This window comes from Pongo abelii, chromosome 4 (genome assembly GCF_028885655.2).
Source record: "Pongo abelii isolate AG06213 chromosome 4, NHGRI_mPonAbe1-v2.0_pri, whole genome shotgun sequence".
Classification (NCBI taxonomy): domain Eukaryota; kingdom Metazoa; phylum Chordata; class Mammalia; order Primates; family Hominidae; genus Pongo; species Pongo abelii.
The window spans coordinates 127,033,986-127,049,961 of record NC_071989.2 but is presented as its reverse complement, the minus strand read 5'-3'; the positions used below and the strand labels follow the sequence as shown (position 1 = coordinate 127,049,961).

The 15,976-nt window shown below is 37.1% G+C and overlaps 1 protein-coding gene across 2 annotated transcripts in view; it reads left to right on the top strand.

The window, feature by feature from the left end:
- The window catches only part of DTWD2 (DTW domain containing 2), a 151,568-nt gene extending 137,454 nt beyond the window's left edge, over window positions 1-14,114 (top strand). For both annotated transcript variants that reach the window (XM_002815811.6, XM_024247763.3), the window contains exons 5-6: window positions 5,338-5,466; window positions 12,522-14,114. In XM_002815811.6, coding sequence (XP_002815857.1) covers window positions 5,338-5,466; window positions 12,522-12,692 — 300 coding nt within the window. In that variant the 3' untranslated portion in view covers window positions 12,693-14,114. The remainder of the gene's footprint in view (window positions 1-5,337; window positions 5,467-12,521) is intronic.
- Window positions 14,115-15,976: the final 1,862 nt, after the last annotated feature.

Below are 15,976 nucleotides of genomic sequence, written 5' to 3'. Positions count from 1 at the left end.
CATGATTTCATTCTTTTTATGGCTGTGTAGTATTCCATAATGCAAATGTACCACATTTTCTTTATCCAGTCCACCAGTGATGGGCACCTAGGTTGATTCCATGTCTTTGCTATTATGAATAGGGCTGCAATGAACATATGAGTGCATGTATCTTTTTGGTAGAATGATTTATTTTCCTTTGTGTGTATAGCCGGTAATTGGATTGCTGAGTTGAATGGTGGTTCTATTTTCATTTGTTTGAGAAATCTCTAAACTAATTTCTATAGTGGCTGAACTAATTTACATTCTCACCAACAGCGTATAAGCATCTCCTTTTCTCTGCAGCGTTGCCAACATCTGTTATTTTTTAACTTAAGAAAATATTTTCAACTTGTATTTTAGATCAGGGGGTACATGTGCAGGTTTGTTGCATGGGTGTATTGTGTGATGCTGAGGTTTAGGGTATGAATGATACTGTCACCCAGGTAGTGAGCATAATACCTGATAGGTAGTTTTTAGCACTTGCCCCACTTCCTCTCTCCTCTCTCTAGTAGTCTCCAGTGTCTGTGTTCCTGTCTTTATGCCCATGTGTACCCAGTACTTAACTTTCACTTACATATGAGAACATGTGGTTTGGTTTTCTGTTCCTGCATTAATTCACATAGGATAATGGCGTCCAGCTGCATCCATGTTGCTGCAAAGGACACGATTTCATTTTTTTAATGAATGCATAGTGTTCCATGATGTATATGTACCACATTTTCTTTATTCAATCCATCATGGTTGATTCCATGCCTTTGCTATTGTGAATAGTGCTGCAATCAACATACGAGTACCTGCATCATTATGATAGAACAATTTATATTCCTTTAGATATATATATATATCCAATAATGAGATTTCTGGGTCAATTGATAGTTCAGTTTTAATTTCTTTGAGAAATCACCACACCACTTTCCACAGTGGCTGAATTAATTTACATTCCCGCAAGCAGTGTATAAACATTTCCTTTTCTCCATAACCTCTTGCTAGCATCTGCTGTTTTTTGACTTTTTAATAATAGCCCTTCTGACTTGTGTGAGGTGGTATCTTATTGTGATTTTTTGTTGTGGGAAATCAGGGACCCTGAATGGAGGGAACAGCTGGAGCCACGGCACAGGAACATAAATTGTGAAGATTTCATGGACGTTTATCACTTCCTTAATAATACTCTTATAATTTCTTACACCTGTCTTACTTTAATCTCTTCATCCTGTTATCTTCGTAAGCTGAGGATGTACATCACCTCAAGACCCTGTGATGATTGCGTTAACTGTACAAATTGATTGTAAAATGGTGTGTTTGAACAATATGAAATCAGTACGCCTTGAAAATTGAACAGAATAACAGTGATTTTAGGGAACAAGGGAAGACAACCATAAGGTCTGACTGCCTGTGGGGTCGGGCAAAAAGAGCCGTATTTTTCTTTTTGCAGAGAGCCTATAAACGGACTTGCAAGTAGGAGAGATATCGCTAAATTCTTTTCCTAGCAAGGAATATTGATATTAATACTCCAGGAAGAGAATTGCATTTCTGGAGGGAGGTCTATAAACTGCCGCTCTGGGAGTGTCTGTCCTATGCGATTGAGATAAGGACTGAGATATGCCCTGGTCTCCTGCAGTACCCTCAGGCTTACTAGGATTGGGAAAACCCCAGCCCTGGTAAATTTGAGGTCAGACCTGTTCTATGCTCTTGAACCCTGTTTTCTTTTTTCTTTTTTTATTATACTTTAAGTTTTAGGGTACATGTGCACAATGTGCAGGTTAGTTACATATGTATACATGTGCCATGTTGGTGTGCTGCACCCAGTAACTCGTCATTTAACATTAGGTATATCTCCAAATGCTATCCCTCCCCCCTCACCTCACCCCACAACAGGCCCCAGTGTGTGATGTTCCCCTTCCTGTGTCCATGTGTTCTCATTGTCAAACCCTGTTTTCTGTTAAGATGTTTATCAAGACAATACGTGCACAGCTGAACATAGACCCTTATCAGGAGTTCCTGATTTTGTCCTTGCCCTGTTTCCTCAGAAGCATGTGATCTTTGTTCTTTTTGCCCTTTGAAGCTTGTGATCTTTGTGACCTACTCCCTGTTCATACACCCCCTCCCCTTTTGAAATCCTTAATAAAACTTGCTGGTTTTGCGGCTCAGGTGGGCATCACGGTCCTACCGATATGTGATGTCACCCCTGGCGGCCCAGCTGTAAAATTCCTCTCTTTGTACTCTTTCTCTTTATTTCTCAGACTGGCCAACACTTAAGGAAAATAGAAAGAACCTATGTTGAAATATTGGGAGTGGGTTACCCCGATAGTTTTTTCTTTTTTTTTTTTTTTTTTTTGAGATAGGGTCTCACTCTTTTGCCCAGGCTGGAGTGCAGTGGCATGATCTTGGCTCACTGCAATCTCTGCCTCTTGGGTTCAAGCGATTCTCCACAGATATGTACCACCATGCCTGGCTGATTTTTGTATTTTTAGTAGAGATTGGGTTTCACCATGTTGGCCAGGCTGGTCTTGAACTCCCAGCCTCAGGTGATCCACCCACCTCAGCCTCTGAAAGTGCTGGGATTATAGACCTGAGCCACTGCACCCAGCCTCATTGTGGTTTTGATTTGCATTTCTCTAAAGATTAATGATACTGAGCATTTTTTCATCTGCTTATTGGCCACATGTATGTCCTCTTTTGAAAAATGTATTTTCACATCCTTTGCCCACATTTTAATGGGGTTCTTTGTTTTTTGCTTGAAATTTGTTTAAACTCCTTGTAGATTCTGGATATTAGAGCTTTGTTGGATGCATAGTTTGCAAATAATTTCACTCATTCTGTAGGTTTTCAGATTGCTGTGTTGATAGTTTCTTTTTCTGTGCAGAAGCTTTTTAGTTTAATTAGATTCTACTTGCCAACTCTTACTTTTGTAGCAGTTGCTTTTGAGGACTTAGTAATAAATTCTTTGCCAAGGTTGATATCCAGAGGGTATTTCCTAGGTTTTCTTCTAGGATTTCTGTAGTCCTTGGCCTTACATTTTAGTCTTTAACCCATCTTGAATTAATCTTTTTTTTTTTTTGAGGTGGCGTCTGGCTCTGTCACCCAGTCTGGAGTGCAGTGGTACCATCTTGACTCACTGCAACCTCTGTCTCCAGAGCTCAAGTGATTCTCCTCCCTCAGCCTCCCAAGTAGCTGGGATTATAGGCGCATGCCACCACACTTGGCAATTTTTTTTTTTTGTATTTTTGGTAGAGACAGGGTTTCACCATGTGAGCCAGGCTGGTCTCAAACTCCTGGCCTCAAGTGATCTGCCAGCCTCGGCCTCCCAAAGTGCTGGGATTACAGGTGTGAGCCACCCCACCTGGCCATCTTGAATTAATTTTTGTGTATGGTGATATGTAAAGATCCAGTTTCATTCTTTTGCATATGGTTAACCAGTTATCCCAGCACCGTTTATTGACTAGGGAGTTCTTTCCCCATTTTTGATTTTTTATTTTTTTTTATTTTTTTTCATTTTCTTTTTTTTTATTATTATACTTTAAGTTCTGGGATACATGTGCAGGATGTGCAGGTTTGTTACATAGGTATACACGTGCCATGGTGGTTTGCTCAACCCATCATCTACATTAGGTATTTCTACTAATGCTATCCCTCCCATAGCCCCCACACCCCGCAACAGGCCCTGGTGTGTGATGTTCCCCTCCCGGTGTCCATGTGTTCTCATTGTTCAACTCCCACTTACAAGTGAGAACATGCGGTGTTTGGTTTTCGATTCCTGTGTTAGTTTACTGAGAATGATGGTTTCCAGCTTCATCCATGTCCCTGCAAAGGACATGAACTCATCCTTTTTTTATGTCTGCAGAGTATTCCAGGGTGTATATGTGCCACATTTTCTTTATCCAGTCTGTCATTGATAGGCATTTGGGTTGGTTTCAAGTCTTTGCTATTGTGAATAATGCTGCAATAAACATATGTGTGCATGCATCTTTATAGTAGAATGATTTATAATCCTTTGGCTATATACCCAGTAATGGGATTGCTGGGTCAAATGGTGTTACCGGTTGTAGATCCTTGAGGAATTCCCATACTGTCTTCTACAATGGTTGAACTAGTTTACAGTCCCCCCAACAGTGTAAAAGTGTTCCTATTTCTCTAGATCCTCTCCAGTATATGTTGTTTCCTGACTTTTTAATGATCACCATTCCAGCTGGAGTGAGATGGTATCTCACTGTGGTTTTGATTTGTATTTCTCTAATGACCAGTGATGATGAGATTTTTTCTTATGTTTGTTGGCCACATTAATGTATACTTTTGAGAAGTGTCTGTTCATATCCTTTGCCCACTTTTTGATGGGGTTGTTTGCTCTTTTCTCGTAAATTTGTTTAAGTTCCTTGTAGATTCTGGATATTAGCCCTTTGTCAGATGGATAGATTGCAAAATTTTTCTTCCATTCTGTAGGTTGCCTGTTCACTCTGATGATAGTTTCATTTGCTGTGCAGAAGCTCTTTAGTTTAATTAGATCCCGGTTGTCAATTTTGACTTTTGTTGCCATTGCTTTAGTGTTTTAGTCATAAAGTCTTTGCCCATGCCTGTGTCCTGGATGGTATGGCCTAGGTTTTCTTCTAGGGTTTTTATGGTTTAAGGTTTTATGCTTAAGTCTTCAATGCATCTTGAGTTAATTTTTGTATAAGGTGTAAGGAAGGGGTCCAGTTTCAGTTTTCTGCATATGGCTAGCCAGTTTTCCCAACACCATTTATTAAATAGGGAATCCTTCTCCCATTGCTTGTTTGTGTCAGGTTTGTCAAAGATCAGATGTTTGTAGATGTGTGGCGTTATTTCTGAGGCCTCTGTTCTGTTTCATTGGTTTATATATCTGTTTTGGTACCAGTACCTTGCTATTTTGGTTACTGTAGCCTTGTAGCCTTTTTGATTTTAGCTGCAGCCTTTTTTATTTTAGCTACTCTATTGAGTGTGAAATGTTACCCCATTGTGGTTTTAATTGACATTAGATCATGTTGAACACTTTTTTGTGTACCTATTTGCCATTCTTATGACTTCTTTTGTGAAGTGTATGTTCACTCTTTACTGCAAGGGGATTATTAGTCTTTTTACTTTGGTTGTATATATTGTGGATATGTCTTCTTCTGTATAGCTATCTTCTTGCTTCTACTATTTAACGATAACAACAAAAGGATGTTATACATAAAAGATATTGATACATTTAATACTTCTAAGCTGCTGGCAGTTTTGGAAGGAAAGTAATTAGTATTTAAAACACAAACTTTATAATTTTAAATTTAAAGCAAAAATTACAGTCTATTTTGTTTTTGATTTCAGGTGCAATTAAAAACTAGCATTTCTAGTCAGTATGTAATTCGGATGCAGCCAACTAATAGATGCCTTTCTACACTGGAGTGTGCAGCTGTTGCTCTTTCCATCTTGGAGAAAAATAATTACATACAAGAGGTACGTCTTTCTAAGGTTATAGTTTTTGAAAGTGGGAGTTTTCTTAGATTTTACATAGAAGATTTAGACATGCTTGTTAAATGTGTAACTCATGTGACAAGTAGAATCTTCTGTGATAGAAATTTATGTACTTTTATAACCTTCTTTCCCCTCTGGTGTTTTTCTGTGTATGTTTAGCATTCCAGATTGCATTATTTAAATATTCATACTAAGCTGTGCAAACAGCATTTGTAATATGCTAAATTACATTTAAGTAGCACAACATTAAGTAGTTTTTTGGCTAGATTTTTCTTTTAGTGTTTTCTTTTCTCTTTTTGGTATTTTGTGTTCTCTTGTGCTCAGTCTTTTCTTCTTTTTAGTTAAAAGAACATTCTATAGCAACATTTTTATTTTTGCATTGGTGCCGTTATTTGAGGAGGTATACCAACTTTCTGTTTCTCATGTTAACCTTGCTTAGAATGTAAAAAAGACATTTTTCTTGAAAAAAAAATGCCTAGAGAATATGAAAATGTTATAACCTGCAATTATTTCATTTAATTTCTATGAAAGCATGATGATTTCATATATAATTAATAATCATCAGCAAAGAATAATGTTTCAGTGTGCTTACTAACATCTCAGTCTTTTGGAACATATAAGAAACAGCATTTGTAGCAAAAGAAAAGATGGTGAAATAAAACCTAAATTGTTAGGGTTTTTTAATTATTGAAAAGTTTTGATAAATACAACTCATGAAGAAAGTCAGAGGCTAATGAGCACAACTAAAAGGGATTTATAACTCTCCCTTCAAAACACAGTATGAACACATGCATGCACACACGCACATACACATGCGCATGAGGTACTCTTTCCTGCCTTCTTTCTTTCTCATTATCCATTATGGTTACAGTTATGAGTATGCCTTAAACACGAAGGAAATTTCAATAATAGATGAAAGCTTAGTTCAGAGTAAATGTATTAGCTACCAAGATACTAATCCTAAAGAAAACAAAAAGTTATCAAAAGCAAGGAGTGTTAAAGAATGTGAGAAGCAGGCATTGAATTACTTTTTTCCTCTCCTCTACCCTAAGCTGTGGAATATGTCAGAGTTGGAGACTTTTTTTTTTTCTTTTGAAAAAAGTAGGCTTTTTGTGTGTGTGTGTGTGCGTGCGTGTGTTTGAGCAGACTTTGTTTAGGGTCTAGGCAATTTCACTTTCTCTGCCTTTGAAAAAAAATTCATGAAGGACCATAGATTCTTACTTTAAATGAGCAGGGAGTGTTCTCAGACACCTTTCCATCTCCTCTAACCATGTCACCTACTCCCATGTCCCTAGCCATGAATATAGTACTTTATATACCCCATATGTATCTTTCTGTTTTACCATCATTTCTGTATATTCTTAAGCAAATATATATACATACACACTCTTCACAGGTGTCTTAATAGAATTATGTAACCCAGTGCTGTTGTTTAAACTTGCTTTCTCTACAGTCTCTGTGTTTTCTTTTTTGTTGATGTAAAACTCTAGGATCAGACAACATCAGACCAAACAAGGACCCATTGAAAGTTCAAATTTTGAGGGAAAAATATATTCCTTAGCTATAGATTTAAAGCTTACTTTTCTCCCCTTTTGGGTTCTGGAAAGAATTCTCTATGGACTTACATCTCTTATTCCCACAATTGGAATTGGATCTTTACTGCAATCCTAAATGTAACCTTTCATGTTAGTAGTGGTGGTGGTTATGGTAATAGTAGTTGTAGAATAATAGGGTTACAGTTATGGATAGGGTTTGTGCTACTACTACTACTACTACTAATTCTGCTGGTGCTCCCTCCTCTCCAGTTTTATATTATTTTGTACATTATGTTAATTAATGTACCATCTACTTGTAAAAAAAGATAAATTTAAAAATTAATATACCATTATATTAGGAACCCTATTAGCTAAGAATGTTTCAGGCTTTATTTTACAAATGTTCTAGACTCTACAGAGTATTAGAATGAATTCTTTCAAAGTTAACTGATGAGGAACTTTTTGAAAAAATGATATAACATTATATAGTCAGGACAACTTTCTTCATGTTGTTTTAGGGCCTCTTCTCCATCAGCGTTTTTTCATTCTTTCATTAATTCTATTGTTTTATATAACCCAAGGCATTTATTGATGACATAAAGCCACAGGCTGACTTGAATCTTGCTATATTGTGCTTTGTGATGTGATATCTTAAAAAAAAAAAACAAAAAAGGAATCCTTATTGTGACAACTTGAGACTTGCAAAATACATTCTGAGTGTAATATCTAACAAAAGGCAAAGTTTAAGATAACAGAATGGTGACAGGACCCATTATCTCTTCAGCTTTTGTTATTGTTGTCTGTAGATGAAATTAAACATAAAGTCCCAAAGTAATAGTGAGGTCTTAGAGCCCTCATTCTGCTTGCTTTGGTTGCCAGGAGTAATTGTACTGCAGTGGCCAGCAGTAGAAAAAGGATATTTGACAGTCAAACCTGGGATTTGGGAGGTACTGATAACATGGTGGGAGAGTGAGCAGAAGAAATACGTAATAAAACATCTCAAGTTACTTATTATTACAGATGGCAAAAATTGCTTCCAGCCACAATTTATAGTAAAAGCTGTTTTCTTAGTGGGGGAATCCCACATCCAGCCTTTTCAAATCTAGTTACGAGAAAAAAATTAGCATCTAGTTACGATAGTAAATTAGCATCTTTGTGAAATGCAGTATCAGTCTGCCCTAAACATAGGTGTTTTCTTTCTCTCCTGGGGAGGAAAGTGATGACATATACTTTTTCCCAATAACCTTTTATCAGGGGCATTCTAATAAAACCTTAAGATGGTGGGGGAGAATAGTAAATTTTCTTTTTCTTTTTCCTTTCTTTTTCCTCTTCTCTTTGCTTCACTTTCCTTTGCTTTTCTTTTTGTTTTTTTCTTTTTCTTTTCCAACAGAGTCTTGCTCTGTCAGCCAGGCTGGAGTGTAGTGGCGTGATCTTGATTTACTGCAACTTCTGCCTCCTGGGTTTAAGTGATCCTCCCACCTCAGCCTCCCCAGTAGCTGGGACTACAGGTGCATGCCACCATGCCCAGCTAATTTTTGTATTTTTTGTAGAGATGGGAGAGGCGGGGGGAGTCTCATGTTGCCCAAATTGGTCTTGAACTCCTAGGGGATTTAAGCGATCCACCCGCCTTGGCCTGCCAAAATGTTGGAATTACAGGCCTGAGCTACCGTGCCTGCCAGAGGAGAGTAAATTTTCACTTGGCTTCATTCTATAGAGGCAGGGCTCCTCAAAATGAAGAACTTGGCACAGAATAGCTTTGTTAGTCTGTTGTCTCATCCTCACTCTTTATTCTAGAGCAGTTTTTCAAGCACCTGAAAGCATGGCTGCGTGAAAGTAGCACGATGTAGATTTTGATGTAGTTTTGAATTACAACTTATTATCATCACTTTTTGCAAGTGGGCAGACCACGTAATTTCTTTGTACTTGTGTTCTTATCTGTAATATACAAATAGCTACCTCATAGTATTTCAAGAACTGAGATAATAATGAGTAATTGCCACAGTTGTCAACACAGGCACTCAAAAAGAGTTAATCCTTTTGCCCTTCTTTTCCTCTGTAATTTTTGCCTGTAGATTGGCAAAAGAAAGTCAACTAAAAGGTGGTGGCTTTCATTAGCTACTGCAGTATTTACCAGGACTTTTCATACCTTGGAAGCCTTTAGCTTGGGGTTCTTTTTTATTACAGAACCTTTTCTACTTACGAAGTTTTATCATAGGAATTTTTAAAGATAGATGTGGCAAAACCTCCTGCTATAGCCTGAATGTTTTGGCTCTACCCAATATCTGCAGTTGGTAGTAATGGTTCCTTGAAAACTGTCACTTTTCACATGCAGCAAAAAGGATTTACTAGGATAGGCTACAACTTTAAAACTCTATAAAGTTGAAATCACATAAGATGACAAAAGTTTATGCATTTCTCATGCTGTTTGTCCAGTGGGATTACCCTGAGGACCTCTGCTGATTGCAGTTACTCAGGCACCCAACCTGATGGAGGAACTGTCTGGATAATTCATCCCACTTTCATCAAGGAAGGAGCAAGGAAGGTGGTGAATCCTATACCACTTTTAATGCTTCTGCCCTAAGGTGACACGTATTAGTTGTACTCACATTTCATTAAGCAAAGCAAGTTATATGGCTGTGCCTAAATTTAAAAAGGGATAGAAAATGCCAATCTGCTCATGTATCAAGAAGGAGGTCTGGCCTATTTGTGAACAGCTGTAGGGAGTACCAACAGAGATGGAGTGGGGATCTAATCCAGATCTGCCTGTTTCCAAAATTCATTCTCTTCATTACCTCAGTAAATTGATAGAATCTTATCTTCAGGATGTAAAAGTTGGAATCTTTTGACCATAAGAATATGAGTTTTCTTCTGTATACAGGAATATAATAAATGTCATAAAATATCAATAGAATCTTCAGTTGTCTTGGTCTGTATGTCATCCTAGGTATGTTTCCTAGGTACAGTGTTTCAGAATACAGTCCACTGTGCTGACTCTGTAAAGTATGTAAAGTCATATATAGTTATTTTAGCATTCCCTGTCTTGTTTTCCTCATTAAAATAAATTATGGGAGCATGCATAAGGAGTTTTCTACAATAATATTGTGCAGAGCCTTTCTAAGATGTTTACCTTTTTTCTATCTCTCCTTCCTTCCTTCCTTCCTTCCTTCCTTCCTTCCTTCCTTCCTTCCTTCCTTCCTTCCTTCCTTCCTTCCTTCCTTCCTCCCTTCCTTCCTCCCTTCCTCCCTCCCTCCCTCCCTCCCTCCCTCCCTCCCTGCCTCCCTCCCTCCCTCCCTTCCTTCCTTTTCCCTTCCCTTTCCCTTTCTTTTCCTTCCTTCCTTTTCTTTCTTTCATTTCTCATTCTGGGCCAGATGCAGTGGCTTGCACCTGTAATCCCAGCACTTTGGGAGGCCGAGGTGGGTGGATCACGAGGTCAGGAGTTCGAGACCAGCCTGGCCAACATGGTGAAACCCCGTCTCTACTAAAAATACAAAAATAAGCTGGGCGTGGTGGCGTGCACCTGTAGTCCCAGCTACTCGGGAGGCTGAGGCAGAAGAATCACTTGAACCCAGGAGGCGGAGGTTGCAGTGAGCTGAGATTGTGCCACTGCACTCCAGCCTGGGTGACAGAGCAAGACTCTGTCTCAAAAAAAAAAAAGAAGAAGAAGAAAGTTTCTCATTCTGTCACTGAGGCTGGAGTGCAGTGGTATGATCGTGGCTCACTGCCACCTTGACCTCCCAGGCTCAAGCGATCCTCCTGCCTCAGCCTCCCGAGTCGCTGGGACCACAGGTGCACACCACCATGTCTGGCTAATTTTTTCTATTTTCTTTTTTTTAATAGAAACAGGGTCTTGCACTGTTGCCTAGGCTGGTCTCAAACTGCTGGGCTCAAGCAGTCCTCCTGCATCAGCCTCCCAAAATGCTGGGATTACAGACATGGGGGTATATATTACAGTAAGGAATTATATTTGCCTGCATGTAAGAGAGCCCTTACTGCAGTGGATAATTCACATGGGGTTTTCTTTTTCTCCTGTAAATCAGAAATGCTGAGGTGGGCAGTCCTGACTGGGAATGCAGCTTGAAAAAGACTTCAGGGACAAGTTTTCTTTTCTTTCTGTCCATCATCTTATGTATTTGGCTTTAATCTTCATGTTTATTGCCTAGTAGTCACATGATGCTTGTCCTACCTTCAGCAATTATTTTCTAGGCAGGAAAAAAGGACAAAAACCTATGCCTGCTAAGTTTGTCCCCTTTAAAGAGTATCTCTAGAAGCCCCATCCAAGGACTTCTAGTTACATCTTCTTGGATAGATTGGGTGATTAGTCAATGTAATATTAGTAGCTGGACACATTGCTACCTTGAATATAATTTGAATTATTTTAATAAGGGAGAAAATAATGAATACAAAGAAGCAACTACTAGTGACTATCACAATTTTTAAGAGTTCATTGTAAATTAAAGCTATTAAGCCCTTTTTCTACCACTTATGTTGTGCATCAGCCTCCCAAAATGCTGGGATTATAAATGTGAGAGTGTGTATTATAATTAGGAATGATATTTGGCCGCATGTGAGAGAACCCTTACTGCATTTGTTAATTCATGTGGGGTTTTCTTTGTGGGTTAATACATTTCACGTAGACATTGTGAATTTTTTGTAGTTGAATCTATCAGTTTTTTCTTTGTTTCTTTTGTGCTCCTTTAACAATCTGTTTAATTAAGTTTTTTTGCTATTATTTTTGAAAACATCTTCATCAGGGGTCTCAGGCCCAAGGAATGAATCTCACCCAAAATATGTTTAAAACACTGGCATAACGTTGTTATTTTTTTAAATTTTTGAATTTGAATAACTCCAGTTGTATTACAACCGCCACTATTCTCTGTTGGCTTGTAAAGATCCACCCAGTTTACCTGTTTCTGTTATGTGGCTGGCCTATAGGTATTTGAATTTAGACGGTTCAGATATTGTTAGAATGATTTCAAATGCACCAAGACCTGGGTATCTAACTTGTATGTGGTCCATGGCACTAATATGAGAGAAAAAGCAAACCGTTTACCCATTGCTGCCATCATCTAATTGTTATCAGGTGTCAGTAAGCTTGCATTAATTTGTCATAGAAACTGAATTGACTATTTTGGTGTACTTATCTTTGTATTTAAATGTCTTGTTTAGTCTGCTTGTTATGGATTCAATTATAATGGCAACAATTTTTCCTGGTATTTGAATAAGTTAGTATATAAAACTAATATCAGACTTTATTACCTATATGGAAAATCAGTATTTGTATCTTTTTACTAAAATTCCTTAGTGTGATATTAAGGTATGAATTTTAAAGACATTATTTATCTAGAAATAATTATATATTTATCAGAGTGCCTATTGCTTCTCATAGTTAAAAGCCAATCATAATAAAAGAAACATAATAACTCCTATTTCTGAATGAAAAATGTAGATAGAATATCATGATTTGTCACAGATACTTTTTTAGTGTCTTTTTTCTCTTAACAGACTTTGCTTCGCCCTCTTCAAGCTTTATGCTCTTTTCAACTTCAGCATGGTGCCCAAATTCGCCTCAGCAAGGAACATCTTCTGAAAAATGGATTATATCCTAAACCAATGCCAAAGAACAAACGCAAACTCAGGAAAATGGAATTGTTAATGAATAGTGTTAAAATTTAGTACAGTTATTCTTTTGGTGCTAGCTTAACTGTCTTCATCTAGCAATACCAAATTAAGTTTTCGTATAGTTTAGGTCTGTAGGTTTTTAACTTGCTAAAGAAGAATGAGAATTGCATACTAATCTTACCCAGAAGAAGGAAGTAAACCAAATATTCATAAAAACAAATAAACAAATTCACTGGCTCACTGAAAAGCAGGATTTCATACTGTACTTGTTTTTAAAAATGTGCCTCTAATACATGTTTTCAAACCCAAATTTAAAATATGATTTGTTGTTGAGATGGGTTAGAAGTTTTTACTTGTAAAATAGAAGGAAATTGTTGTAGTGGATTGGAACAGTGTTGTTTCCATTAATGTTTATAAATAATTAGGTGTAGACCAATAATATAAGATTCCTACATCAGTTTGCAGTCCTGACTTTATAGTTTGAAATAAGTAGCAAAAGAAAATTATGATAATCAAGTAATTTATTATTTTGTAAAATAGTATAAAGGAATAAGGAAATTTTAAGTATTGTCTAGGGGCTAAATTTGAACTTAGCTAATATGATTTAAGTGCTCTATTAATTGCCCTGATTTTTAAAGAGGTGCATGTAATTTTGAAATAGCACACATTTTCATTTGTAATCACTCTGGATAAATTTGTATTTTTCAGTGTTCATTGAACAGGCTTATTGACTCTGGTAAACTTATTTTATTGATGTTTTCATATGGAAAATAATAAGTGGAATATGATACAATTGTTATTTTCAGAACATATTTCTTTAGGGCTATTTAAGATAACCTTTTTAATGGGCAAAAACTTTCCATTTGAGAGAAAAAATTCTTCCTGCTCTGTGGGAAAATATTTGCTGAGATTTTGTATAGAATAAGAGACATGTATGTAACATATATGTATATTCAGCACAAGTCTACTGCAATTATGTACACATTTTGGCAAGAAGAGGGGATTTTGTTTAGTCTTTGTTTATGACTTCTAGAGTTTCCTGTATCTAGTGTTAAGTTGTAAGGAAAAACTAAACATGCAATTTAAAGGTAAACTTGATAACTATTTATGGAGCATACACCAATGATTATTTCTTACAGTTTTCATGATCATTTGTTTATTATTTACTTGGATTAGACTCATTAAAACCTATAATGCTGGTCACAATTAGAATGCTAATATTTGGGGAAGCTATGCAGAAAATATTTTAAAATATTAAAAGAGTGCTAGCTTCTCTTGTTGATTTATTTTTGGATTTAAAAACAAATTAGGGCTGGGCCCATTAGCTCACACCTGTAATCCCAGCACTTTGGGAGGCTGAGATGTGAGAATTGCTTGAGCCCAGGAGTTTGAGACCAGCCTGGGCAATATGGTGAGACCCCATCTCCATACAAAACTAAAAAAAAAAAAAATTAGCCAGATGTGGTGGTGTGCACCTGTAGTCCTAGCTACTTGGGAGGCTAAGGTGGGAGGATCGCTGGAGCCCAGGACCTCAAGGTTGCAAGGAGCTATGTTTATTCCACTGCACTCCAGCCTGGGCTGCAGAGTGAGACCTAAAATAAATAAATAAATAAACAAACTAGCTCATTTATAATGTAAAGCACCTAATATCAAATGATTATTTGGTGTACTAGAAAAGAAACGGCATATAATAATGTATAATAGTTTCTTAACAAGTGGGGCTAAAATCATTTTATAGTAATTTTTCACATTGATATTAAACTTCACGAGTTTCTTTTAGTCATTATTATTATTATTATTTGAGGTGGAATCTCGCTCTGTAGCCCAGGCTGGAGTGCAGTGGCGCAATCTCTGCTCACTGCAAGCTCCGCATCCTGGGTTCACGCCATTCTCCTGCCTCAGCCTCCCGAGTAGCTGGGACTACAGGTGGCCACCACCACGCCCGGCTAATTTTTTGTATTTTTAGTAGAGATGGGGTTTCACTGTATTAGCCAGGATGGTCTCGATCTCCTGACCTCGTGATCCGCCTGCCTTGGCCTCCCAAAGTGCTGGGACCGTGCCCAGCTGTCATTATTATTTTTTAAAAAGAAAACTCCCCCTACCCCCTCGTATACCATTTTGTATCTCAAAATTTTACTTTATTGATTTTTAAGAGTAATTTCTACTTTTATCTTTTAAATAAAACATTTTAGAGTATTTTTGAAGACTTAAAAAGCTTAAAATTTAGTGTTTTTGGAAATATATAAAATTTTCTTGAAGTATGTATAGTTTTCCAAATTACTTTACTGACCTGTTAACTCACTTTACTTGTTTTTTCCTGACCTCTTAACAAGGTGAGTCCATTTAATCATCTGTGGTATAAAATGCTTCTTTAGTCACCTGTTCTCATTAAACAGTTGTAAGTAAGTTTTAAAAGCCATTATTTTAAGTACTAAAAGTTCTCAAGTGTGTAGTATTATGTGAGTATTTTAACTGAAAAATTAATCAGGCTTTTAAAAATTACTTTTTTATTGTATTGGTTGGCTTTTAAATTCAGATTCTTTATATTTGCTTGATTTTCCCGGAAGTTCCAAGTTTTATGAATTTGTAGCTGATAGTAGGCTTTACTTGTGTACTCCATCTGCACTTTGATGTCGTGTAGATGGTTTTGTGAGTTATTTGAACCATGTAACTCAGAGAATAGTATTTCCTTATACATAAAGTGACCTCACTTTTAATCAGCTCCTTAATAGTATGTTGAAAATCACTGTGTGTAATGAGAGGTATTGAGAGTTTCTCGCACACGTGACTATAAAAGGTTGAGAACTAGATTATACAAAGTAGTAAGTCACAGTGCATGGCAACTTTCTGCAGGTTGGATTACAAGACTTATGTGGAATAGGATAATTATATTGGGAAAAAATTATTTTCTCTAAGACTCCAGAGACACTTTTCTTAGTCATGTCCAGTAATATTTTTCAAATATTTTGGAAGAAATAAGCTCCTCACTATACCACCAGTTAGTGATTTATTTATTTATGTATTTTAGAGACAGGGCCTCCTTCTGTCACTCAGTTTGGAGTGCAGTGGTGTAATCATAGCTTACTGCAGCGTCAAACTCCTGGGCTCAAGTATTCCTCCCGCCTCAGCCTCCCAAGTAGCTAGAACCTCAGCCCCATGCCACCACACTCAGCTAATTTTAAATTTTACTAATTTCATTTAATTTTTGTGGAGATGGGGGTCTCGCTGTGTTGTTTAGGCTGGTCCTGAACTCCTGGCCTAAAGCGATCCTTCTGCCTTGGCCTCTCAGTAAATTATATAGAAGAGCACTTCTGTATAATTTACTCAGTTTCTTCATC